The sequence below is a fragment of the Citrus clementina genome, unplaced genomic scaffold (genome assembly GCF_000493195.1).
Source record: "Citrus clementina cultivar Clemenules unplaced genomic scaffold, Citrus_clementina_v1.0 scaffold_3, whole genome shotgun sequence".
Classification (NCBI taxonomy): domain Eukaryota; kingdom Viridiplantae; phylum Streptophyta; class Magnoliopsida; order Sapindales; family Rutaceae; genus Citrus; species Citrus x clementina.
Genome location: NW_006262339.1, coordinates 24,955,969 through 24,982,444, shown reverse-complemented (window position 1 = coordinate 24,982,444; position 26,476 = coordinate 24,955,969). Strand labels below are relative to the sequence as shown.

The window sequence follows — 26,476 nt, the reverse complement described above, 5'->3', positions numbered from 1 at the left end:
CTTATGAGCTCAGTCAAACTTCATCAATTTTGTTGTTTTGGATTTGCACTTTCTTTTCAATGCAATTTCTTTTTCTATTCTTTTTTTTTCCAATCTTGTCCTTACTTTGCTGGAAATCCCATTTTGATGTAGAATTAGTTGTTAATTTATAGAGGAGATTAGTACGGTTTCTCTTCATTAACTGCAGTTATTGATTTTAGGGAAATTTGTAACCTACTTCCAAATAAATTGACATTTTGCACTGCGCACAAAAAAAAATGACATGTTGCACCGCGCCCCCAATTCTGTTAATTTTTCAATTATTTCTAACGGCTTCATCTAACTTTTGATTGAATGACAAAAATGCCTCTCTATATGAAAAATAAAATAAAATTTTTAGCTCATTTAATTTTTTTAAAAGTTTTTATTTCAATTGCAATAAAAAAAATTTCTTGTTACATGTATACTGTCACCACTATTATTTTTACTTTATTTTTTAAAGATTTTTATTTCAATTACAATAAAGAGAATTCCCATTAAAATTAATTTAAGGAATGAACTTCTAATTTTACCTCTCCACCATTAAATTTAACAAAGAAAATAACGGAATTGGGGGTGCGGTGCAACAAGTCAATTTTTTTGGGGACGCGGTGTAAAATATCAATTTATTTGGGGTAGGTTAAAAATTACCCTTGATTTTAGTACCTTGTATCTGAAACTTTCAATGTAATTTCTTTTCTTTTCTTTTTTTTTTTTCCAGTCAATTGTTCAGATAATAGACAAATAAACAGTTAGGATCATAGACTTTTATGCTTCATTTTGTTTTATAATTTTTCTTCTCAGAGGAAGAAGTGATCACTTTCAATCCGGAAATGGAGAACAGCAATGTGGTGCAAGCTCGAGGATATTTTTGAAACTTCTTGCAATGCTGTAAATTTTCATTTTTGATTTCCCAAGTTTTTGTAAAATATTTATGTTGTGGTACTGCTCTGTTAGAACCTCCTTCATCTTAATCTTGTTGTCCTGTTCATTGTTTAAGGGAAGGAGTCCTCAATCCTGAGGTATCAGCATCTTAATGAAGATCATAAAACCTCACATCGATGCTCGGGAAAATGATGCACTTAATTAGTTGAGGTAAGAAATCCATGATAATCGCGGCATCTGATATTCTAATTGTTTGTTACGGTAGCTGAGGTACCTTTTGGCAGTAATGCACTTGTTTTACTTTGTTTTCCAGTTGACTTGTGAACGCATCACCTTTGGCCAGAGGTTTCAAGAAACATCTGATGGAGGCTTATTGGCCGTGCAAATCCATGGCAGGCTGTGCTACTCATTGATCCTTATACCATGGACCTGTGCAACTGTGAAGTCCGAGCAATTTTAATGCAGCTAGTGACATGTCATTATTGATGAGCGCAGCTTCTAACAGTTCAAGACACGCCCTGCAGTCTTCATGGTTGATTGTATCAATTCTAGAAAACAGAAGAGAAGATCCAGGTTTCGTTCATGCAATTAGAAACGATGAAGCGGATGACGACGTCAAGCTGGACTAAGAGATTAATGAGATCACCATTTCATCAACTTAAGAGCTTATGCTTTGATAATGTCATTTAATCAAAATTGTATCACGTCTCAATTGCTGCCATTAATTTAACTTGCTCATCAAGTAATAGAACCTCTTTTAAGTTATTTGTGGGTTGCATTTGATGGTGTTCATTAATAAGGATAAATTTTGTCGTTACATTAAAAGAATACTCAGATTTGCACCAACTTTGTCCCTCTTTCTGCCTTGGATGATCTCTATATATATATTCTTAATTCTGTGAAAATGTCCATATCTCTTTTTGTAATAATAATGATTGCATTAGATGTGCAATGCGTTCAATAAGTTTAATAAAAACTCGAATTAAGAGGGAAGGGGAGGGGGGGGGGGGGGGGGGGGCAGTATAATTGGGAAGAACTTTCCATTCTTATTATTATTAGGCCATCTTTGGTTTGAAGAAAGTGCAGGAGAGGAAAAGAGTGGAATGGAGGGAAAAGGAGAAGAAAAGAGTGTAAGAAAATAGTGAAATTAAATTTCATTATTTGATTTGACATAAATTTTGATAGTGAAAAGAATTATAATTTTTTTCTTTGGATAAATTTATTCTTTCCCTTAAATATTAAACTATCTACATTAGTAATGAAATATAGGTTAATATCAATGCCAAACTTTTTTAATGTCAAAAAATTCTAAAATAATTCATGATTTATTAGAAATATATATATAATTATAGACGGTAGTCCAATGGCGGCTGACGGTGGTTTGGTGGAGTTCTAGTAACGTTCTAGCAATGGTTTGGTAGAGTTCCAGTGACAGTTAATTTATATTTCCATATTTTCATATTAAATAAATAAGATTATTTATTTTGTTAAGTTTATTAAATCATTCATTAAATTTAATTAATATAAAATTATTTATAATATTAAATTGATAAAATAAAATTATAAATAATTATTATTAATGACATTAATAATTATTATTAAAAGTTGAAGGGTAAGTTTGGAAGTTTTGGTTTCCAACATAAGAGATATTTGAATTAATAATATATAATTCGAATTCTATATTATGATGGAAATTAAATTCTTATATATTTTGTTCAATCAAATAATGAAAATAAAAATAAAATTGAAATTATTTTTCTTTCTTCCATTCTCTCCTCCCAACCAATCACCAACTTAGCCTATTTTGTTAGGATGTTTGCAGAACATAGTTCAGAAATTTGCACAAATACTCTCACTTATCATAAATATATAAGAGAAGAATTTGGTTGAGTTCCATAGCAGGACTCAAAAGGCCGAAGCCTCGGTGGCCATTTATCTGTTTAGAGTACTACATTTTTACAGCCCTCTAATCTACTCATCAACCCCAATTTTAAGTTAATCCTACTTTAATTCCCTTTTGTTTAAAAAATAGACTATTGTATTTTTCTATTTTTTTAAGTTATATTCTCTCTGTTAAAACTCAAAAGAATTATTATGTTTTTTGCTTTTCTTTTGTAATCTTGATGCCTACCATATATATAAATTCAGAGGATTATTATCTTTTTAATACACCAAGTATTTCGAAATAAAAAAAATACTACATGAATTATTGAAAGGTATTACTTCACTACATTAACTTTTTTAAAATGTCAGTTTAATATATTTCTATCACTGCCAATAGTCTAATGATGATGAGCTGCTGATGTCATATGGGCAAAATTATATTTTTATTCAATGAAACACAAATTTGTCATATGCTGATGTCCTAGTGTTATTTTCCTTAAGTATTGCGAATAATACATCACTACACAAATTATTAAAAGGTAACATTTTACAACATTAATTTTTTTTAGAAAACAATTTACTACATTTTCTTTAATTTACAATATTATCATTTACCTATCATTGTAAATTGAATCAGCAATGATATGTTGTTTAACGCCAAGAGCAAGGCAAAATTATAAGTTGACATGGCATTGATTTGAATCTTTTTTTTTTTACGAGTTATTCATTAAGGATAAAATTTGTATTTTATAAGTCAACTAACGAGTCAATTAACATATGTGATGGAAATGTAGTAAACTATAATTTTTAAAAAGGTTAATGTTAATACTTTTCAATAATTCATGTAATGGTTTGTTATTTCGCAATATTTGGCATAGTGAAAAAATAATAACTCAAATTAAAAAGTTTCCTGAGTAAGGAATTTCTAATACTTATCATATTGACTTAAATTACATGTATTCTAAATCATAATTTGAAACTAATCTTCAGGTACAATAACATTAAGTTTGTAAGAACTATGAAAAAAAATATTAGATTGTTATAAATTTTTGCCAATCACTTAGTTAGATAAGAAGTGACAGATAGTTAAAAAAAATGTTTGAATTGATTATGAATACAAATAATTTGTAAGAAAAAACATAAATGAGTTTAACTATATTCATAATATTTAAAACTACCCGTATAATAAATTGTAAAACACACCTTTTTACTTAGTACACCCATTCATGATCCTCAATTAAACAATTTTCCAAATATTTATAAAAATGGTACGGCACTACTTTCGTTTTTTTAATATTTATAAAAAAGTTTTAATACCATTTTTTAAGAGCTAATTTAACTGTATTTGTATAATCTCTGGCTGAGATGAAGAATGAAAAAATTATATGTGGCCGTCCTTCTTACCTCAGGCCCGGCAGTGCCGTACCATTCTTCTAGCTGTTAGCGGCCTGACTTTGATTGGCAACCCGCTTAAAGAAAAAGGCTAAATAATTATTCTGAATTCACTGTATTTTGAAACAAACAACAACCAATTAACGCTCCTTTTCGTATAATTTTTTAAATAGAGTTTATGTAATTAGAGTTTTTATTGAAGATAGTTTAATCGTTTGTTTATTAATGAGAATTTTTATTAAATATTATAAATTATTTTAATAAAAATATTTAAAATTATGTTACAAGAATATTTTAAATAATTTAATTTGTTAAATAAGTTTTGCAACATCTACTCTTAAAAGTTTTAAATTTAAATTTTTATAAATAGAGGTAAAATAATTTATTTAACTGTCAAAAATTTTACTGAAAATATAACTAAATAATACTAAAAATTTTTAAAAGAGTTTAAATTAAATAAATATTTTTGATAATTAGATTATATTAAACATGACACCTTACTTTAAATTATTAGCGAAAGAACTATGTCAGTTTCTCTTGAGATAAAGAGTTCTACAAGCAACTAAAATTTTCTTCTTCTTTTTAAATAAAAAAGGCAACTGTTGAACTTAACTTACTTAATCAAAGAATTAATACATTTTTTATTCAAACTGCGCCATGGCAAGAGTTAATTCCATGGAAGAAAAGTGAATAGATCACTTTCATCAATAAATTTATTGTATATAACTAAACATTTTTCAGAAAAATTATCTTTCTCTCTAGTGCTAGATTTAAAGAAAGTAACTAACATTTAAAGAAAGATAATTGGATATTTATAAGGTGTGGTCGAATCGGGTGTCAACAAAATAATACTATATTTATTTATATCATTATCCTTAATGCTAAATTATTTTTATATTTTAGTACTTAATTTTTTTCATTTAAAAAAAATATATTATAGAACTTTTTTTAAGTGTAAACAACCGTTGAGATTTTAGCGACCCTAATATTTTTTGATGAGGAGTTTTTAACATCGATGTATATATGTATATATATATATATTAATCTATTAAAGAAAAGCAAGGCTGTCAGTCAACTCTTTTGTTCTAACGAATCTGAATCTCTAATCCCAAATTTTCAGAATCCAATCGTCCTTACATCAAACCATTTTCAGTTTCTCTTTGCTTTCTATCAAACCAATTTTTCTTGTTTGCTACGAAACCATGGTTGCTGTGGGAGAGATCTTACTCAATGCCTTGTTCCAGGTTTTGTTTGACAGATTGGCTTCCCCTGATTTATTCAGCTTTGTACGTCAACTTGGAGGCGGGGTCGATTCGGAGCTCAAGAAGTAGGAAAAGAAGCTGAGGATGATCCAGGCGGTGCTCAGGGATGCAGAGGAGAAGCAACTGACGGACGAGGCTGTGAAGATGTGGCTGGACGATCTTTAAGACTTGGCTTATGATGCTGAGGACATTCTTGATGAGTTTGCTACCCAAGCTCTGGAGAGCAAGTTAATGGCAGAAAATCGGGATAGCACCCGCCAGGTTCTTAGTTTCATCCCGGCTAGTTTGAATCCAAATGCTATTATGTTCAATCATAGCATGGGGTCCAAGATTAAAGACATTTGTGGCCGATTGGAGCAACTCTGTCATGAAAGAATTGAACTTCGACTGCAACGGATTCCTGGTTCAGTAGGTACATCATCAGCTTCTGCTGCACAACAAAGGCCACCCAGTTCAAGTGTCCCCACAGAACGTGCTGTATACGGAAGAGATAAAGATAAGGCAAGAATACTTAAGATGGTGTTAAGTACTGATGAAAAAACTGATGATGATGCGAACTTTCGAGTAATACCCATTGTGGGTATGGCAGGAGTTGGAAAAACAACGCTTGCTCGAGAGGTTTACAATGACAAGTCCCTAAATGCCAAGGATTTCAAGTTCGACATAAAAGCATGGGTTTGTATCTCTGACGTCTTTGATGTTTTGAGCATCTCAAAGGCACTCCTCGAGTCAATCACCCGTAAACCTTGTCATCTAAACACTTTAAATGAAGTGCAGGTAGACTTGAAAACGGTTGTCGATGGGAAAAGATTCTTGCTAGTCTTAGATGATGTTTGGAATGAGGATTACAGCTTGTGGGTAGACTTGAAGGCTCCCTTACTAGCTGCTGCTCCAAACAGTAAGATGATTATCACCACACGCCATTCACATGTTGCATCTACAATGGGACCAATTAAACATTATAATCTCAAGCGTTTGTTAGATGAGGATTGCTGGTCTATTTTCATAAAGCATGCATATGAGAGTAGATCTCTTAAAGCACATCAAATTTCAGAATTATTCCGCAAGAAAGTTGTTGGCAAGTGTGGAGGATTGCCCCTGGCAGCAAAATCTCTTGGGGGCCTTCTACGTACTTGTTGGGAAAATATGCTCTTTAAAAGCATATGTGTTTATTTAATTGTAATAAACAATTTTTCTGATTAATAAAATAAATGAGGTATTTTATTCAAATATCTTAATTGCATTAATATTTGTATTAAAGTCCATTTAATCATATTATATGTATTTATGTGATCACCATGTGGATTCACAGAAGACATAAATACAAGTTATCTTATGATTAAATAAATTTAGTTCGCAGTTGATAAATAAAGTTGGGCACTTTATTTAGGTATAGACTGTAATAAATTCATTGAAAGATTTGTCTTAATCATGTATGAATTTATTGATGTAGTACGACTACATTGAACAGGATCACATATGAGATTTAATTAACTTTGTAATAACTGTCAGACTTATTAAATCTCATAGGCGTTGATTTTACTGTAATCTTAATCTTGAGTTAATTATGATTTCATGATTGTGATTGTTATTTCATTTGAGTTACCAATGGGCACGACACATCCTTGTGGTCAAGATTACCCGGTATCTTGGTGGGAGCAATTATGAGTATTGGAGTTATGGATTAACAATATAGAATTTGTACAACACATCTCTTGATAGGTTTTCGGTACTTGATCATAGAATTCTCTGGCCAGAGTGTGTCAACATATTTAGTATGTTGAAAATGATCATTAGAGAAAACCAGTAAGGATCAAGGAATAAGATGTTATTAAATTGATTGGACAGTTGAGATATCAATTTAATTAACGATGTGGTACAAAGGATTGTGCAGTAAAGAAATCAATGTGGCTTGGGACGAATTATTATTCGAGCATACAATTATGGAAGTCAGTTCCAATCTTTTAGTGGAGTAGATTTGGAATTAAATAATTGGGCTAGTTTAATTACATGCCTAATTATTGTAGCCACTATTGTATGTTCCCAAATGATCCCCGGGTTAGCTCATTTAATTGACTGCACCACTACTGGACTAATAAGTAAGATAACTAGCTATTTGGGTCAAAAGCCTAAATATATCATTTAGTGGGAGGCTCCATTTAATTAGCTTTTGTATAAGGGGCCTTATGTTATTTTACAAGGTGGGTCCCCTATTGAAAAAGTAAATAAACGTGAGTTTTATTTAGGGCATTATTTGGAGCCTAGGGTTTTCACTAAAGGGAGATATATAAGGCTTATTTTTCTCAACAGAAAAAAAAAATGAAGCCACTTGATACAGATCAGAGAATAAGATTTTTCTCTCCATTGTTGAGAGAAAAATTTTCTCGTGCTAGTTGCTTTGGTAGTGATAAAGGCGCCCACACGTCAAGTGCAGATCGAACCTGAGTCATAACCTAGAAGATCATTGGTGACAGTTCGTGATCTAGCAAGCGTGGTGGTGACGGATCGTGATCTAACAGGAGTGGTGGTGGCGGATCGTGATCTAGGAGCCTAAATCATTTCAACGGAAAAAGCCAAATCGGATTTTCAAGGTACGATTTCTGGATTACGTATTCCTATATATTATATGAGAGCGGTCCTTAAAAGGTTTAATAAAAATTTAAAAACCAAATTTTTCCCCAACAATTGGTATCAGAGACATCTCATATTAATATATAAGAATTTCGTATGAAATCATTCTTGAAATTTATGTATTAGAGTGGCACAATTTATTCAGATATATATTATTTGTTTAATATATGAATAAATCATGTTTTGGTTTGTCTTAATTCATGGTTAGATTTTCTGTTGTATTTTTTCTTTGGATCTGTAACAGGAGGGGTGGTTTTTTATCACCATGTTTCCCTCTTGATTTATTTTACTGTTATAGAATTTTTGTAAGCCAAAATTGGCCTAGGAAATTTGTAAATTAATCTCGGATTTTCAAGATCGGAGCGACGGTGGCCGGAAATTTTGACAACGGCAACCAGCAGCAAGCAGCGCGCGGCCAGCAGCACATGCTGCCAGCAAGCGCGCGCAGCGGCAGCAGCGCGCGGCTCGCAGCACACGCTGCCAGCAGCGCGCGCTGCAAGCCAGCAGCAGAACGCAGCAGCCAGCGCTCGCGGGAAACGTGGCTTGTGCGCAGCACGCGCTGGCACAGGCTGCTCGCGCAGCAAACAGCGCGCGCGGCCAGCGTGGCCAGTAGCGCGAGCTGCACGAGCAGCAAGTTGCGTGCGCGAGTTTGGAGCGTTTCCGGCAACATGGCGGCGGGTGATTCGGCGTCGGAGATGGCTGGAAATTGTGAACAGTGGCTGCCCTGGTGATGGCGGCTGGGGAAGACAGGAAAGAGAAAAAGATGGATTTAGGGTTTCAATGGTTTCTATCATTGAGGTCCCTATGACTCCATAATTTTTTCTTTTTGGGCAGAAACGTTTCAAGTTTTTGTATTTAAGTCCAAAAACAGTTTTGGGCTTAAAGAATCCTAGTTTTAGGCCCAATTGAAATTTGGGCTTAATGGATTATAATGCATAGATAAATTGAACACATTAAATCTATTTTTGGTCCAAAAGTTTTATTTTAATAAAAAAAAAATTTTTTAATTAATTATTTATTTCTTTTTAAAATTAAAAATTGGACCAATTATAAATTTAAAAGCCCAATTTCCCCTAGTCCATTAACAAAAACAAGATTATGAAAGATGGACATTGACAAGAAGCCCAACGAAGATTAGGCTTAGGGTTAATGTATTTTTCATTATTAGGAAAGCCATGAATTAAGATTATTTAATTGTTTTTCTATATGTTATGTTTTGAATGATAACATGCCATGATAACATGTCATATAGAATAGGTAGTGCCACTCTATGCATAATGATACATGTCATTCATTAATTATGAATTTCATTATATTGTTTGAAATTTGCACATGCTTAATAATATTTGATATCATCTAGATAATATTATAGGAAGCATGCAATTAACAATATGTATGTTTTAAAAAAGGAAAAACCAATTTTAAAATATTGAGTGGGAGAGGGAAAATTCAAGATAATTTTCCCACGGGCTCCATTGTTAGTTCAATAATAAAATTATATATATATACCTCGACTTCATGATACGGTGATGCTCCCTTCGGAGGGTATATATATTAGATATTTTATTTGATGAACTTCTTCAAAGATAAAATTGAAATATTTTTCAATCGATTGTTCACCCCAACGGTGACTATTGATATGAAAAATACGTAGATTGAAACAATGGTTATACACTCAACTAAAGTTTGTTATTAACCTTCCCAACGAAGCTCTGTTAACAAATTTAGGTCCAAAGGGATAACGATAATTATTTATCATGTCTCTACATGAAAGTAAATAATCCAATGGATAATTGGGTCTAGTAAGTGTAGACATGACTTCCCCAACGGATAGCTTGTCAAAGCGGTACTAGATTATCGTTACAATAAATTAAAATGCATTTATGGTTTTTTGCATTTTTGTCATTTATTGTGAATATTGTTTCAAAGTATTTATGCATGTGTATTTTGTTTTTTCAGAAAATGACTTCCATCAACCCATTATTATTTATCCTTGTTAAAAATGAACTCACTGGCGAAAATTATTTAGATTGGAAACGCAATCTATTTAATATCCTCACTGCTAAAGGAAGCAAATATGTGTTGACCCAGCCTTGCCCTCCTGAACCATCGTTATACGATTATAGAAATCAGAGGGAGCCTTATGAGAAATGGTGCGAAGCTAACAAAATGGCTAAGCGCTATATATTGGCTTCGATTTCTATGGAACTGCATAAGAAACATCGGAGCATGGAAACAGCCACTGAAATAATGGCTAGTCTTCATCAGATGTTTGGGCAAAATACCCATTTTGCCAGAGAAGCAGCATTAAAATGTATTACGGATACTAAGATGGAAGAGGGCACAAAAGTTCGTGATCATGTCCTCAAAATGATGGACTATTTGAATGAGGTAGAGATTCATGGTGTTCAAATCAATGATAAATCAAAGATTAACATGGTGATTGAATCTTTACCTGATACATTCAAAGAGTTTAAGGTCAGTTATATCTTAAACAATAAAGATATGACCTTAATTGAATTAATGCACGAACTACATGCTATAGAAGAATTCTATCATAGCAGAAAACTTCCTGAAAAAGGATTCTCTTCAAGGCTTAAGTCGAAAGACAAGAATGAGCAAGCAAGAGTTGAGATCGGCAAACTGTCCATTAAAAGAAGTGGCAAGCCAAAAGGCAAGTGTTACACATGTGGACAGAAGGGTCACTGGAAGAAAGATTGTCCTAAGATTATTAAAATCAGGTATAGGAAATCTTTAAGCTTCCTAATTAGTTCAGATTTCTATTGATTCATACAATAATGAATTCTGAGATAACTAATCTTATTTATAATTCATTTATTTGGTTTTCAAGAAACCAAGAGATTAAGTGAAGAAAGCTTCAAACAGCAGTTGAGGACATGCTAGTTTATATCAATTGAAAGACTAGATCAATTTTACAAGACTTTAGTTTTGATATTTGTCTTTATTTTTCCAATTATTAGAGGAATATTAATTTCGGTGACTTGTTTTAATAAACAGGAGTACACTGTTATTTTTTGATCCTCTGTTTATTATTTATTTTGGTTATTTATAAAGACAATTTATATCATATAAGTCCATTGATCAATTCAAAGTAAGATATAATGGTAAAGAGTATATGCATTTATCTAAGAAAAGAAATGTTTCTTCAAACCAAAATTACCTCTGATATTTATGCTTAAGTCATATAAACTATAATAAGATTTTAAGAAAATGATTAATGATAGACTTGTTGGCCTATTAAGATTGATCATTGTAACTCTATAAATCTTATTTAGAAAAGTAATATGACAAGGATGCTCTGTTTGAGCTAAAAGCATAACATTGTATTTGATGATTTAGCGCATACAAATGTATACGGACTAATCAGTTTACATGTTATAAGAGGTTGTGAGTATTCTATCAAACTTGTTGATGAATATTCATTTTATTTATGTTTGTCTAAGTGCGTCATGATTCCATTGCTTTTGAAATTCAAAAGAGTACATGGATAAGACAGAAGCAATTAGACAGGAACATAAAAGAACATCGATATGATCGAAACAAAGAATATCTCTATGGAGAATTCAAGCACTATTTGGTTGTCAATGAACACTATAATACAATAGTGTAATTAAATGAAGAAACTATATTCTTTTGGATAAGACAAGATATATACTAAGTGGTTTATCATTTACCTTTTTGATTCCAGATACTAGTATTTAAAACTACAAAGTTTATTGAACTTAGTTTCATCTATCTCGGTGTCTACTACTCCAAGAAATTATGAAAAAGTCACAAACATGGTTTGAGACACATTCGTATTTGGAGTTTACTAGTATTTCTACTAGAATCAGAGATAGACAAGATGGATTCGTGTTCAGAAGCTTGCATGTTTTAGGTATCTTAAAGGAATAAGGGAAAGTCTGAATTATAGTCCTCAAGATAGGAATGTATTTATAGAAATATTCTTTACTTTCTTTGAGGAAGACTATATAATGACTTATAACCTAAGAGTAAGGTAAAACTAGAGAAACAAAAGAGATCAGGTTGATGCTCAGCTTTCAACACCTGTTATAGAACAGGAAGAACAGCAACAACCAGCTGATCAGAACAGGATTATCCTTGAACAATCATCACTTTTAGAACCTCGTCGTAGTGGGAGGGTAACTAGGTTACCTGCGAGATGCATGTTTTTGGGAGAAACCTATACGGCTATCTCAGATAAACATGTACAAGATCCTACTAGTTACAACGAAACTCTAATAGATAGAGATGTTGAATTTTGAAAAAGGCCATGAATCAAGAAATGGAATCTATGTATTCCAATAAAGTCTGGGAACTTGTAGAGGCACCAAATGTGGTAAAACCTATAGGGTGCAAGTGGATCTACAAGAGAAAAAGAGGAGTAGACGGAAAGGTGGAAACATTTAAAGCAAGATTAGTAGCCGAAGGGTTTACTCAGAAAGAAGGAATCAATTATAAGGAAACCTTTTCTCCGGTTGCTATGCTTAAATCCATCAGGATTCTGCTCTCCATTGCTGCAGTGCTAGATTATGAAATTTGGCAAATGGATGTCAAGACTGCCTTTCTTAATGGGCATCTTGAAGAAAACATCTACATACAGCAACCAGATGGATTTATACAAAAAGGCCAAGAACACATGGTATGTAAGTTGCAGAGATCTATTAATGGATTGAAGCAAGCATCCCGGTCATGGAACATCAGATTTGATCAAGCGATTAAATCGCTTGGATTCATTCAGAACATTTATGAACCATGTGTGTACAAGAAAATTCAGGAAAAATTTGTAGCTTTCCTAGTTCTTTGTGTAGACAATATTCTTCTAATTGGAAACGATATAGGAGTGTTGACTACAATAAAGAGTTGGTTAGCAAAACAATTTGATATGAAAGACCTGGGAGAGGCAAGTTATATTCTTGGTATCAAGTTACTACGAGACCGGAAGAATAAAACTTTAGCCTTGTCTCAAGCGGTCTATATCGATAAGATATTGGCTAGATTTAGCATGGAAAAATTCCAAGACTGGTTTATTACCATTCAGACATGGAATTACATTCTCTAAGGATCATTCACCTAAAACATCTTAAGAGATAGAGAGAATGAGACAAGTTCCCTATGCAATAGCCGTGGGAAGTCTCATGTATGCCATGCTTTGCACTAGGCCAGACATCTGTTTTTGCGATAGGGATGGTTAGTCTAATCCTGGACCTGAACACTGGACTGCGGTCAAGCATATAATGAAGTATCTGAAAAGAACTTAAAATTATATGCTTGTGTATTCTGGTGATAAACTTATTCTAGTGGGTTATACTAATTCTGATTTTTTGTCAGATAAGGATTTTAGAAAATCAACTTCCGGCTATGTGTTTACATTGGGAAGTGGAGCTATTAGTTGGATGAGTGTGAAACAATCTTGTATCACAGACTCAATAACTAAAGCTGAATATGTGGCTACATCTGAAGTTGCAAAAGAAGCTATATGGCTCTGCAAGTTCCTACGAAATCTTGAGGTGGTACCTGTTGTAACTGCACCCCTTAAACTATTTTGTGATAATGGTGGTGCGGTAGCTCAATCTAAGGAACCAAGGAACCACAAGAAACAAAACATATTGAAAGGAAGTATCATCTTATAAGGGAATAGTGTAGAAAGGTTATATGAAAGTACCCCAAATGGCATTAGATGCTAAATGGCAGATCTTATTACAATGGCCATTAGTGGGAAACCTTTATAACCTGCACTTAGAGCCCTAGAGCATGTGCAATAAGCCAGATATGCTTTGAGAGCTAGTGGGAGATTGTTGGGAAAATATGCTCTTTAAAAGCATATGTGTTTATTTAATTGTAATAAACAATTTTTCTGATTAATAAAATAAATGAGGTATTTTATTCAAATATCTTAATTGCATTAATATTTGTATTAAAGTCCATTTAATCATATTATATGTATTTATGTGATCACCATGTGGATTCACAGAAGACATAAATACAAGTTATCTTATGATTAAATAAATTTAGTTCGCAGTTGATAAATAAAGTTGGGCACTTTATTTAGGTATAGACTGTAATAAATTCATTGAAAGATTTGTCTTAATCATGTATGAATTTATTGATGTAGTACGACTACATTGAACAGGATCACATATGAGATTTAATTAACTTTGTAATAACTGTCAGACTTATTAAATCTCATAGGCGTTGATTTTACTGTAATCTTAATCTTGAGTTAATTATGATTTCATGATTGTGATTGTTATTTCATTTGAGTTACCAATGGGCACGACACATCCTTGTGGTCAAGATTACCCGGTATCTTGGTGGGAGCAATTATGAGTATTGGAGTTATGGATTAACAATATAGAATTTGTACAACACATCTCTTGATAGGTTTTCGGTACTTGATCATAGAATTCTCTGGCCAGAGTGTGTCAACATATTTAGTATGTTGAAAATGATCATTAGAGAAAACCAGTAAGGATCAAGGAATAAGATGTTATTAAATTGATTGGACAGTTGAGATATCAATTTAATTAACGATGTGGTACAAAGGATTGTGCAGTAAAGAAATCAATGTGGCTTGGGACGAATTATTATTCGAGCATACAATTATGGAAGTCAGTTCCAATCTTTTAGTGGAGTAGATTTGGAATTAAATAATTGGGCTAGTTTAATTACAGGCCTAATTATTGTAGCCACTATTGTATGTTCCCAAATGATCCCCGGGTTAGCTCATTTAATTGACTGCACCACTACTGGACTAATAAGTAAGATAACTAGCTATTTGGGTCAAAAGCCTAAATATATCATTTAGTGGGAGGCTCCATTTAATTAGCTTTTGTATAAGGGGCCTTATGTTATTTTACAAGGTGGGTCCCCTATTGAAAAAGTAAATAAACGTGAGTTTTATTTAGGGCATTATTTGGAGCCTAGGGTTTTCACTAAAGGGAGATATATAAGGCTTATTTTTCTCAACAGAAAAAAAAAATGAAGCCACTTGATACAGATCAGAGAATAAGATTTTTCTCTCCATTGTTGAGAGAAAAATTTTCTCGTGCTAGTTGCTTTGGTAGTGATAAAGGCGCCCACACGTCAAGTGCAGATCGAACCTGAGTCATAACCTGGAAGATCATTGGTGACAGTTCGTGATCTAGCAAGCGTGGTGGTGACGGATCGTGATCTAACAGGAGTGGTGGTGGCGGATCGTGATCTAGGAGCCTAAATCATTTCAACGGAAAAAGCCAAATCGGATTTTCAAGGTACGATTTCTGGATTACGTATTCCTATATATTATATGAGAGCGGTCCTTAAAAGGTTTAATAAAAATTTAAAAACCAAATTTTTCCCCAACAGTACTACCAGGTGCGATCTGTGGGAAGATATATTGGATAGCAAAATTTGGGATTTACCTCAACAAAGTGGCATTCTTCCTGTGTTAAGATTGAGTTACCATCATCTTCCTTCTTATTTGAAAAGATGTTTTGCTTATTGTGCGATTTTTCCCAAAGATTATGAATTTTATGAGAAGGAGCTGGTTTTCTTATGGATTGGTGGGGGTATTATTCGACAGTCAAAAAACAATGAGCAGCTGGAGGATTTGGGCAGTCAGTGCTTTCATGATCTAGTGTCAAGGTCAATTTTTCAACCATCAAGTAGAAATAGTTGTAAATTTGTGATGCACGACCTTGTACATGATCTTGCTCAACTAGTTTCTGGAGAAACTATATTCAGATTAGAGGAGGCCAATGTGATATCGAGAAGATTTGAAAGGGTTCGTCATTCTTCTTATGTCCGTGGTGGCTATGATGGTAGATCCAAGTTCGAGGTTTTCTATCAGACTGAAAATCTACGAACATTCTTGCCAATACGTATTAGAGGGGGCACTATATGCAGTTACATAACTGGTATAGTTCTCTCTGATTTGTTACCAAAGTTCAAAAGGTTAAGGGTGCTATCTTTGCAGAGATACTATATTGGTGAGTTACTTGTTTCTTTTGAAGATTTGAAACTTCTAAGGTACCTCAACCTTGCTGATACTATGATAAGAACTTTACCCGAGTCAACAAACTCTCTATTGAACTTGGAAATTCTGATATTAAGAAATTGTTCACGTTTAAAAAAGCTGCCATCCAAAATGAGGAATTTGATCAATTTGCATCATCTTGACATAAAAGGTGCGAATTTATTGAGAGAGATGCCACTTGGAATGCAGGAGTTGAAGAATCTTCGAACATTGTCCAATTTCATTGTGGGCAAAGGTGAAGCTGTATCTGGTTTGGAAGATTTGAAAAATTTAAAATTTCTCGGTGGTGAACTTTGTATTTCTGGATTAGAGAATGTGAATGATTCACAGAAAGCGAGAGAAGCCACTTTATGTGAGAAGCAGAATCTAAAAACATTGTCTCTAGAATGGGGGTCTCAATTTGACAATTCACGAGACGAAGTTATGGAAGAATATGCAGTTGGGGTACTCGACAAATTACAACCTCATAAATGTATAAAAAATCTCACAATCAAGCAATATAATGGTGCAAGGTTTCCTTCTTGGTTAGGAGATCCATTGTTCTCCAAGATGGAGGTCCTAAAATTAGAAAACTGTTGGAATTGCACATCATTGCCGTCCCTTGGGTTATTGAGCTCACTGAGAGAACTCGCCATTCAAGGGCTGACCAAACTAAAAAGCATAGGTTCTGAGGTTTATGGGAAAGGTTTCTCAAAGCCTTTTCAATCATTGGAGATTCTAAGTTTTGAGAATTTACCGGAATGGGAGTATTGGGACACCAATATCAAAGGAAATGACCATGCTGACCATGTTGAAATATTTCCTCGCCTCCATAAACTTTCGATTATGGAATGTCCAAAACTCTCTGGAAAATTGCCTGAGCTTCTGCCCTCCTTGGGGACACTTGTTGTTGCTACATGTCAAAAGTTGGTTGTTTCATTATCAGGCTTTCCAGTCCTCTGCAGATTAGAAGTTGATACATGCAAAGAACTAGTGTGCAGAATTCCAGTGGACTCAAAGTTGATAAAGACTATGACTATTTCAAATAGTTCGTTACTTATAACTGGGTGCAAAGGGATGCTATACGGTAGTCCAACTGACTCTTCAATGTTAAAACCTATGACTATTTCAAATATTTTGGAGTTTGGAAAATTGACTCCAGGATTTGAGATATTAGAAACTTTGGCCATTGGCAATTCTGAACAGATCAAGTCGTGGAAGCAGCATGGGATCTTTAGATCGGATAAGAAACCTGGCCAAGGGCTACATATGCTTGCTTACCCTGAAGAGGTGTCAATTGAAGAAAACTGCATAAGTTTGGTTTCCTTTCCAGAACTAATTTTCCCCCCAAATAAGCTGCACTCTCTTAGGATTGGAAAGAGCACAGCTCTAAAATCCTTACCTGAGGCAATGATGGCCAGCAATTCACTACTCGAAAGATTGCGTATTAGCCGTTGTGATTCTCTAACATTCATCACAAGGTGCAAGCTACCTTCATCTCTTAAAATGCTTGAGATATTGCATTGTCAGAACATGCAGTGTTTGGTTGATGGTGAAGACGATGCATCTTCTTCTTCTTCATTGCTTTCTTCAACAATGAATTTGAAACACCTTATGGTTTTGGATTGCCCTAAGCTGACTAGTTTATCATCAGGAATCCGATTCCTTGAGGCGCTTGAATACCTCTATATAAGGGATTGTCCAAAGCTGAAGTCAATTCCAGATAGCCTGCACAATCTTAACATTTTACAGAGCATTTATATATGGAATTGTCCAAGTCTTGTTTCATTCCCAGAAAGGGGGCTTCCCAACTGCATTTCAACAGTTGTGATTGCCAACTGTGAGAAGCTTGAGGCCCTGCCTAATGACATGCACAGACTCAACTTTCTTGAACATTTGAGAATAGGGCAATGTCCAAGTATCTTATCATTTCCAGAAGAAGGCTTTCCCACCAATTTAGCATCCCTGGTAATTGGAGGAGATGTCAAAATGTACAAGGGACTGATTCAGTGGGGATTGCACAGGCTTACTGCTCTTAGACGCCTCGAGATTGATGGTTGTCCCGATGATGAGGTAGAGTGTTTTCCAAATGAGGAGATGGGAGTGATGTTGCCCTCCTCTCTAACTCATTTAACCATTGCGGGATTCAAAAAATTGAAAAACTATCTTTAATGACCTCTCTTGAATACTTATGGATCAAGAATTGCCCAAATCTCGCATCATTTCCAGAGTTGGGTCTTCCATCGTCACTTACGCAATTATACATTGATCATTGTCCACTGCTGAAAAAGGAGTGCAAAATGGATAAAGGAAGAGAGTGGTCCAAGATTGCTCACATCCCTTGCGTTGAGATAGATGACAAATTCATATACGAACCACAGGAGTCAGCAAATGAGAACTTTTAACTCAAGATTCATTCCAAATATCATCCTCTATAACAAGGTCAGATAATTTTTAATATCTATAATGATGTTTTTTATGTTGTTAATCATATCACAGTATTCTCATTAAGTAGTTGTATAACTAAGCCTCTGCCCTAAACTGAGCCACTCGCTTATTATCAATTTCACTCGTCAGATTGTATGTTGAAGCTATTTGGTTTATCGATGTTATGTCAACAAGCAGCTAACACCTCACAGTGGTAGTTTGTTAAGGTAATTAGTACATTTTCTGTTAATAAATTACAGTTTGCTTTTGTCAGAATTTATAAATTTTATCTTAGCTTTCATCCTCACTTTTGTACATACACATATCGAAATTGTCCAATATAGCTCACATCCCTGGCATTAGGATAAACTGCAAAATCCTTGCACTGCTGTACATCTGCAAATCTTAATGCTGCAGTACTGCATTGGTGGCACCTCCTTTGGTTCACCGCGCAGCTGCCCCAAACGCGCTATTAATCTTGTTGTCCTTTCCATTATTTCAGAGAAGGAATCCTGAGATTTTTGGGCATCACCATCTTAATGAAGATCGCATAACCTCACATCCCCACGTAAATGGTCTCCTGCTGATGACCATCTGGAGGTGATTCTTGAGAAAATGATAACCTTGTCGAGGTAAGAAATTCACGATAATGCAGTATCTGATATTCTAATTCTATTCATTAGAATTTGTACAATATAGTTATTATATGTTGTTAGATGCTCTAGCTAAGGTACCTTTCACATTGGACTTGTTTTACTTTGTTTACCAGGTGACATGTGAGCACATCCTGGCCACTGGTCAGAGGCTCCAAGAAACATCTGATGGAGACTTAATGGCCCTGCAAATCCTGGTAATGCCAGTCACTGATCCTTATACCTTGAACCATGTTGAAGTAGACACTCACATACCATAAGTCAATTGCAATTTCAATGCAGCTAGCGACAAGTGATTGTTGATCTGCAAATTAAACTTCTAACAGTAGAAGACATACCCTGCAGTCTTTGTGATCATGTTTGGTGATATCAATTCCAGAAAAGAGAAGAGAAGATCGAGCTTTTTGTTCATGTAATTAGATATGATGAAGCAAATCACATATAATACAATTTTAATAAAGATGATCAATTCATTTTTGAAATCTTCAAGATTCTGGTGGACAAATATCTTAATGTATGGAGGAAATTCTTGTAACTGCTGTAAATTTTCATTTTCGATTTTCCAAGTTTTTGTAAAATCTTTATGTCGTGATACTGCTGTGTTAGGGCCTCCTTAGTCTTAATCTTGTTGTCCTGTTCATTGTTCAAGGGCAGGAATATTGAGCAAAATGTTGGTATCAGCATCTTAGTCAAGATCACATGACCTCACATAGTAAATGTTCTGCTCATTGTTGGTGAGTCTGGATATTAATGCTTCAGAAAATTATGCACTTATTTAGTTGAGGTAAGATTTCCATGATAGTGCAGTATTTGATATTCTAATTGCATCAATTAGAATTTGGTGCAAGCTACCGTATGTATATTTGTTGTTAGTTGGCAGCCGAGGTACCTTTTCGCAATGCACTTGTCTTACTTTGTCTTCCTGGTGACTTGTGAACACATCAGCTGATAGAGGCTAGTGACCCTTCTGCAAATCCTGGCAGGCTGTGCTAGTCATTGATCCTTATGCTACGTACCTGCACCGTTACACTCTGTGAAGTCATTGGAATTTTAATGCAGGTAACGAGTAACCATACGTGACTGTTGGGGTCTGAAGCTTCTAACAGTTCAAGATATACCCAGCAGTCTTCATGGTTGATTGTATCAATTCCATAAAACAGAAGAGAAGATCCAGGTTTCGTTCATGGAAGTAGAAACGATGAAGCAAATGACATCATCAAGCTAGACTCAGAAATTAATGGAGATCACCATTTCATGAACTTAAGAGATTTTTCTTTGACAATGTCATCAAATCGAAATGTGTCATGTCTCAGTTGCTACCATTTAATTTAACTTTCTCATCAAGTTATAAAACCTATTTTAAGTTATGGTTGGGTTGCATTCGTTGCTGTCTATTAATAAGGACAAATATTGTCATGGAATAAAAAAAAAAAGGTTGCGGCACTCACAAGATGGATTATAAGACATTAAACAAAAATATTTTAAATGTTTGAGCATGCCACCTTAACATTACTCCAAAATCAAATTGAATTCTGTTTACCATAACTTAAATTTTGTACCTATAGTACTTACTCATGAACATGGTTTCATCTCAACACATTTTCATACAATCACAATCACCAGAACTAACTAAGCTAAGAAGTACTTGCCAAATATTGGAGAAATCAAACTATTATTTGCAAAACTGCTGCTGCTTCTGAGGGATAAGTGATGAATTAAGTTTGTTCAGTTGGATGGTTTTCTGAACGAAGAGAATGTGGATGAATATGATCTGGAGAGCATTGATGCAAGGGAACTACTTCTTGATAAATTGCCATCAAGTCTATTCCTTCTTTCAATGTTCTTCCTTGCTTTCTTGGCCCAATGAATTAGCCCTTCTTGTATGTTTTCTTTGAATATAGCCTTCTTGAATTTACTTCCCATCTGCACCAAATAAATCAACATTAATTTTTGTTGTAAGCCTAAATTATTCTTGTATTGATTGTAAGATTCAACATAAAATCTGAATTTTATAACGTTTGAATTTTCATGTTAGAAAATGAATCATAATAATTTATCCAACTCACCTGTACAACAATTGCATAAAGTGGTAGGATACTATAGCTGCAGAGAACCTGAACAAACACCCTAAAATGCAAAAATGTAATATAATCAAACACGCGCACATATTTATATATAGATATATTCATATATTTCATTTTTATGAGTGGTAATTTATAATTACACACACATATACATATACATATACTCATGTGGGTGTCTTGACTTTTTTTTATGCAAATATGTTGTTAAGTCATATTATTTAATAGAATCAGTGTTCAATTAACTATTAAACCATTTGGTTTAATAAGTCACTGTTCAATTAACTATAAAGCATATGACTTAATCACGGACATGCATGGAAGAAAAAGAAAAACGAACACCTGCACATGAAAATTATATATATTTTATACGTACCCAATGACAAGTCTTGGGATGATATACTCTACTGATCCCATGATGCAGGAATGAAAACCATATTGAACCTGTAATACATTAGTTTGGTGCATTAGATGAATCAATTATATATGAGAATTGAGACGCATTAATAATAAGTTAAAGTTCAATAATTATTTAATTATGAAAATTGGGAAATATTAGAACTAATATTTCTTACCAAAATCCAAAAGAAAACAGCAAGTTCAAAAGAATTTTGGAAAAGAATGATGTGAATAAGTGTGAGAACAAGCTTGGGTTTGTGCAACCAGAAGTGATCATCAGAAGGCTTAACGACTAAGTCCCCTTCAACAGCCATATGTTTCTCAGCAACATCTTGTGCCAATTGTGTCAGTATGTGCTGCAGCTTAGTCCCCACACAAATTAAAAGCTGCAATTTTGTAAAGAAACATTTACAATATCAAACGTTAATTAATTAGATACTAATAAATACTTGGAATTAGAAATTTCTGTAGATCTAAGTTCTCCTGAACTTTTAAAAGTTTTATATCACGTGTCAAATAATAAATTTATTACTGAAATTTAACCACAAATTACCCGTATGAATTTTGTTAATGAAAATAAGCTCAGATCAAAATGAAACATTGTTAATATTTGTACAAAAGACATTTGTTACCGGGAAAACTTACAATTAAGGGAACGAATGATATCCAAAAATATGCATGCAAATCTGCGGAAGAAGAAAAAAATTAAAATTAATCCATACAAACATGAAATGACAACATGAAAATCATTTGAAATGTAAAAAACATTACCTTTGTATAATTTAATAGCACCAAGTAATAAATAAAATTGGATCTGAATTTTAAAACAGGTAGATATCTCCACAGAAATTTCTATGGTATATGAAATCGCTTACCCTGGACATTGGCCAATAGAAAAATAATCACTATCACCCAAAGATGCCAGCTGCAATCAATCATTGAACTCAATAATTAGTAGCATCCTCCAAGCTAGCTAGTTAGAAAAATCATGTAATCAAGTTTCTTGTTGATGAATTTTTTTTTTTAACTTTTCAATTTTCTTTTAACTTTTCAATTAATATGCAGTATTCATACACATACCTTATTCCAACAACTTTCTTAAAATCAGCTTCAAAAGCACGGGTTACATAGTTGTGAAAATTGAACTTGGGATTAGTCCTGCAATGATTCTATCAGAAAAATTAGTTATAACAAAGGATGAATAAAATTGAAGACAACCCTCTCACATGAATAGTAAATGGGCCCACACCACTCACTATTCATGTGAGAGGGTTGTAAGTTACATGCATGTAACTTAGCATTAGCCTAAAATTGATTGAAAAATTTTATTCCAAGCTGATGAAAACTCACCATGACGAAGCCATGTCTCAATGTTGTATAATCTGCTTTATTCACTGATACAAAGAATTGCTTGCAAAATGCTTGCTGAAAAATCAAAATGATGCCATTATATACTTTATAGCTTATTTTGAATTTCAAGCAAAATTATTTTAATATTAATAAAATGTCCAATATATTTTAGTAGTAATTATAAAACTTGTTTAACATTGCTTATATAGTTTTATTTATTAAATTCATTTTAATACTTTTTTTTTATTATTACAAAATTTCAAACTCAATGTTTAGGTTAATTTAACACCATCTAGCAATACATAAAACCAAATCTTGCCAATTTTTTCTTTTAATCTGAACCACGAGGTGGTTCCGAGTGGGCTCCAATTTGAGAGGCACCCTTAAGCCCGTACCACAACCCAGACTAATCCCCGCTCGCATCGGGTCAGCCCGTAAGGGGTAAAGTGCTGGCCAAAGTGGTGACTCCATATGAGAGCAGAGCTTGAACCCCTGACCTCTCTTAAGAAGTGAGAGTGCCAAACTACTCAGACTAACTAAATTTGGTTCAAATCTTTCCAATTTTGTTTGTTCTTTAAAAATAATTAGAAGATCATCATTACTCACCATCCAACCAATGATAGTGTGTCTCTTTCCAACACCTAGGAAGCGATTCTTCACAAAATCATGCTCTCGAACATTGGTAAGTTTTCTTTCCAAAACTGCATAAATAATTCTTTTATAATCAGAAAGATCAATCGCACGGGACGGTATAATTTTCTTTAAAACCAAAAAACCGTGGATGTCAATTGAACAAAATGAGAGAGAAAGGGAAAGGAAAAAGAATTAAGTATACCAGGATTTTCGCTTGCCTGCAATTCCTCTATGATAGATTCTTCCCATTTTCTCCATTGACGTATCTAAATCGGAGTGGACTTAAAATATAAGCAAACCTCAAATATACATTAAAGGAGAATAGGCCATATTATACCACGTGATGGTATAGTTGGAAAAACTACTCGTACATTATAGCGACCGACATTACAACGAGACAATATGTGATTTTGTCTAGTAATCTACAATTTTAATTTTACTGATAAGGTGCTACAAAATTAGGTCACATGTGCTATTTTTAACGGTAGAGTGTGGACAACATTTTTCATAAGATCATTTCTGAATGGGTAATAAATAATAAAATCAATTGATACCATAAGCATGATAATAAATAATTTGTGATATATCAGCTGAGAGACACACAAACTAAGTATTTCAAGTGCTTATGTAGCAAAAAATTATTTGTGTACCTTTGCTCCTCCAAAAATAACTGTTAAACCACAGAAAGTGACGTGTGAAACAGCTAAGACAAAGATAAATATGTGAAGATGATGTAACGCTGTTTCGGATAATAGAGGAACCTTTCCCTGCAAATTGATTAAACGAAACTAATTGTATTAGATGAACTGAAAAATCACAAAATATGAATGTTAATTAGTACAACAACACCATTATTATTTTCCCACAATATTTTTTTTTCCAATTATTCATTGCTCCTTCGTTGTGCTACGAAATCTTTTTGTGCAATACAAATTTATTTTTCTGTGTCGTGTTGCAAAAAAATAATAATAATAAATTGTATTCTTGTCTAATACGAATGTTTGTAACAAAAAACGACGAAGCAATGATTTTAACAAAATTTAGTTACCTGTTTTTTGCAATAATATTCACCAGACTCGACGGCAAGGAGGTGACGACCAACTCGGGGATGAAAATGAAAGGAGGGATTTGATAAAAACTCCAAATCATCCTTTTTTATACCATGAATAGGATGAAGCTTAGTCCTCTGATTTTCTCTGCAAGGCAACCACGTCTTGGCCAGTTTCTTTGGTATGCAAATTTTGGAAATAAAACCTTGGCATACTGTTAATAGCAACGATATGAACCCTAACAACATCAATTCTGTACCAACACGATCACATGAACATTATGAATTAAAACGACGATTAATTATTTTAACATTATGTAAAACTAATCAAAGTTCCAACAAATGATTCATTAAAATATTGAGTCACAATTTTATTCAAGTAACTATGTCTCTCGTTTCGTTAATTTCTATATTAGTTTTTCGTACTTTGTTGGTATTGCTTTACCCCTCGTCACGTACATTCGTAAAAACTTTACAAAAAAAAAATGAAAATATTATTGTAATAAACTATTCAATTTTTTTATTATGCTAAAACATTATGGAGGTAAATAGCAAAAAATGAAAATTTTTAATTTAGTGAGGAAACCAGCAATCTTCTTGTAAATAAAGAGAGAAATTGGAAGGGCTAAGAGATACCTTCTTTAATCTTCTGTAAAGCTTCATAAAGGTTTCTCTGGTTCTTTTTCTTCAACAACTGCAAAATTAAAACAAAGGATCATCCATAATTGACTCTCAATATTCATTAAGAAATTGAATGGAAGAAAAGAAAAAAGTAAGAAAACAAAATTGTAGTTTAGGGATATCATATCACACTAATAAATTGATATAACATACCAAAAAAAAAAAAAAGAATCTTTAGATTTAATTATAAAAAAGAAAAAAAAATGAAAAGAGTGAAAACGTGCCTTGCCTAGTTTATGTAGGAGGCGTTCAACAGTTAGAGATATAACAACGATAACACTGCACACGCCGCCAACTACCCACGTCGGCGTGTACTCTATCGTTGTTCCGCCTCCTGCCATTTCCTCGGAGTTTAACTCTCCGGCTCGCTCTCTCTCTCTCTCTCTCTTTATTTAGACTCTCTAATTTTCTAGAGTTGTCTATTTCTCCAACATCATTAAAAAAAATAATGATAAGAATAAGAATAACAGAACTAAAAGGATTGCATGTATTAGTTATTATCCTATTCAACCTCCGAGATTTCTGGCCGTTTAAAGTCATCCCTTGTCTTAAACCAGAAGTGCAGCATTCCAAAAATAAAAAAGAATTTGGAAACTTGTAGGTACTGAGTTATTTACAAATTTTAAAAACAATTATATATGCACTCTAAGATCAACCAATTATAAGTAATTAGATATCTGAAGAGAAACTTTAAAATAGTTTTGTCACAATTTAATGGACCCCGTGTCAAATTTTTCTTTTAATATGACATTTGTTTTTATGATTTTCAATCAGGGTCGCCATTATTTTTTTTTTAATCCTTATCGATCGGTTCATTCGTTACAACTATAATTGCAGTTTAGACATGGCCTTTGTTGTTGTTGTTGTTGTTCAAATCCTGACGCAGAAAGATTGAGATATCTTATCTAACTGCAAAATTAAATCAATTTGTTTTTGTTTTTTTTTCCATAAACTTTTAACTATAACACGGTTATAGTCGTGTGATTTTTAAATAATTTTTTTTAATTAATCGTCTAAGATCAAAAAATTAATTTCAGCCCACCCGTACCTTTTAAAACAAAAGTATTGTAGAATTTTATTATCATTCAAGTCGCTTTCAATTTTTTAATCCACCA

At 33.4% G+C, this 26,476-nt stretch overlaps 3 protein-coding genes across 3 annotated transcripts; 2 read left to right on the top strand and 1 right to left on the bottom strand.

Annotated features, from left to right (window-relative positions):
• Nucleotides 1–5,314: 5,314 nt before the first annotated feature.
• Nucleotides 5,315–12,358, top strand: LOC112099752 (putative disease resistance protein RGA1). Its single transcript, XM_024187222.1, has 3 exons — nt 5,315–6,570; nt 10,102–10,421; nt 12,155–12,358. The coding sequence occupies exons 1-3, from the start codon at nt 5,673–5,675 to the stop codon at nt 12,356–12,358; spliced, it is 1,422 nt and encodes a 473-aa protein (XP_024042990.1). The 5' UTR covers nt 5,315–5,672.
• A 3,023-nt stretch (nt 12,359–15,381) lies between these two features.
• LOC18047753 (putative disease resistance protein At3g14460) lies at nt 15,382–20,531 on the top strand. The gene is made up of 2 exons (XM_024187221.1): nt 15,382–18,531; nt 20,153–20,531. The coding sequence occupies exon 1, from the start codon at nt 15,382–15,384 to the stop codon at nt 18,259–18,261; it is 2,880 nt and encodes a 959-aa protein (XP_024042989.1). The 3' UTR covers nt 18,262–18,531; nt 20,153–20,531.
• Nucleotides 20,532–20,864: 333 nt separating this feature from the next.
• Nucleotides 20,865–25,706, bottom strand: LOC18050205 (MLO-like protein 1). Its single transcript, XM_006441915.2, has 14 exons — nt 25,586–25,706; nt 25,317–25,374; nt 24,681–24,934; nt 24,283–24,399; nt 23,835–23,898; nt 23,606–23,700; nt 23,000–23,074; nt 22,730–22,818; nt 22,525–22,574; nt 22,295–22,335; nt 21,826–22,035; nt 21,627–21,694; nt 21,236–21,296; nt 20,865–21,092 (listed from the first exon to the last, which is right to left on the bottom strand). Exons 1-14 carry the CDS (start codon nt 25,700–25,702, stop codon nt 20,895–20,897), a joined length of 1,497 nt encoding a protein of 498 aa, XP_006441978.2. The 5' UTR covers nt 25,703–25,706; the 3' UTR covers nt 20,865–20,894.
• Nucleotides 25,707–26,476: the final 770 nt, after the last annotated feature.

Coding starts and splice junctions, on each gene's coding strand:
- LOC112099752 (XM_024187222.1), top strand. CDS start 5,673: ATGGCAGAAAATCGGGATAGCACCCGCCAGGTTCTTAGTTTCATCCCG. Junction 6,571..10,101: donor ATCTCTTGGGGGCCTTCTAC/GTACTTGTTGGG, acceptor AAAATTATTTAG/ATTGGAAACGCAATCTATTT. Junction 10,422..12,154: donor AGATGGAAGAGGGCACAAAA/GTTCGTGATCAT, acceptor GTTATAGAACAG/GAAGAACAGCAACAACCAGC.
- LOC18047753 (XM_024187221.1), top strand. CDS start 15,382: ATGAGAGCGGTCCTTAAAAGGTTTAATAAAAATTTAAAAACCAAATTT.
- LOC18050205 (XM_006441915.2), bottom strand. CDS start 25,702: ATGGCAGGAGGCGGAACAACGATAGAGTACACGCCGACGTGGGTAGTT. Junction 24,935..25,316: donor TTTACAGAAGATTAAAGAAG/GTATCTCTTAGC, acceptor GTGTTGGTACAG/AATTGATGTTGTTAGGGTTC. Junction 22,336..22,524: donor TCTATTGGCCAATGTCCAGG/GTAAGCGATTTC, acceptor CTTCTTCCGCAG/ATTTGCATGCATATTTTTGG.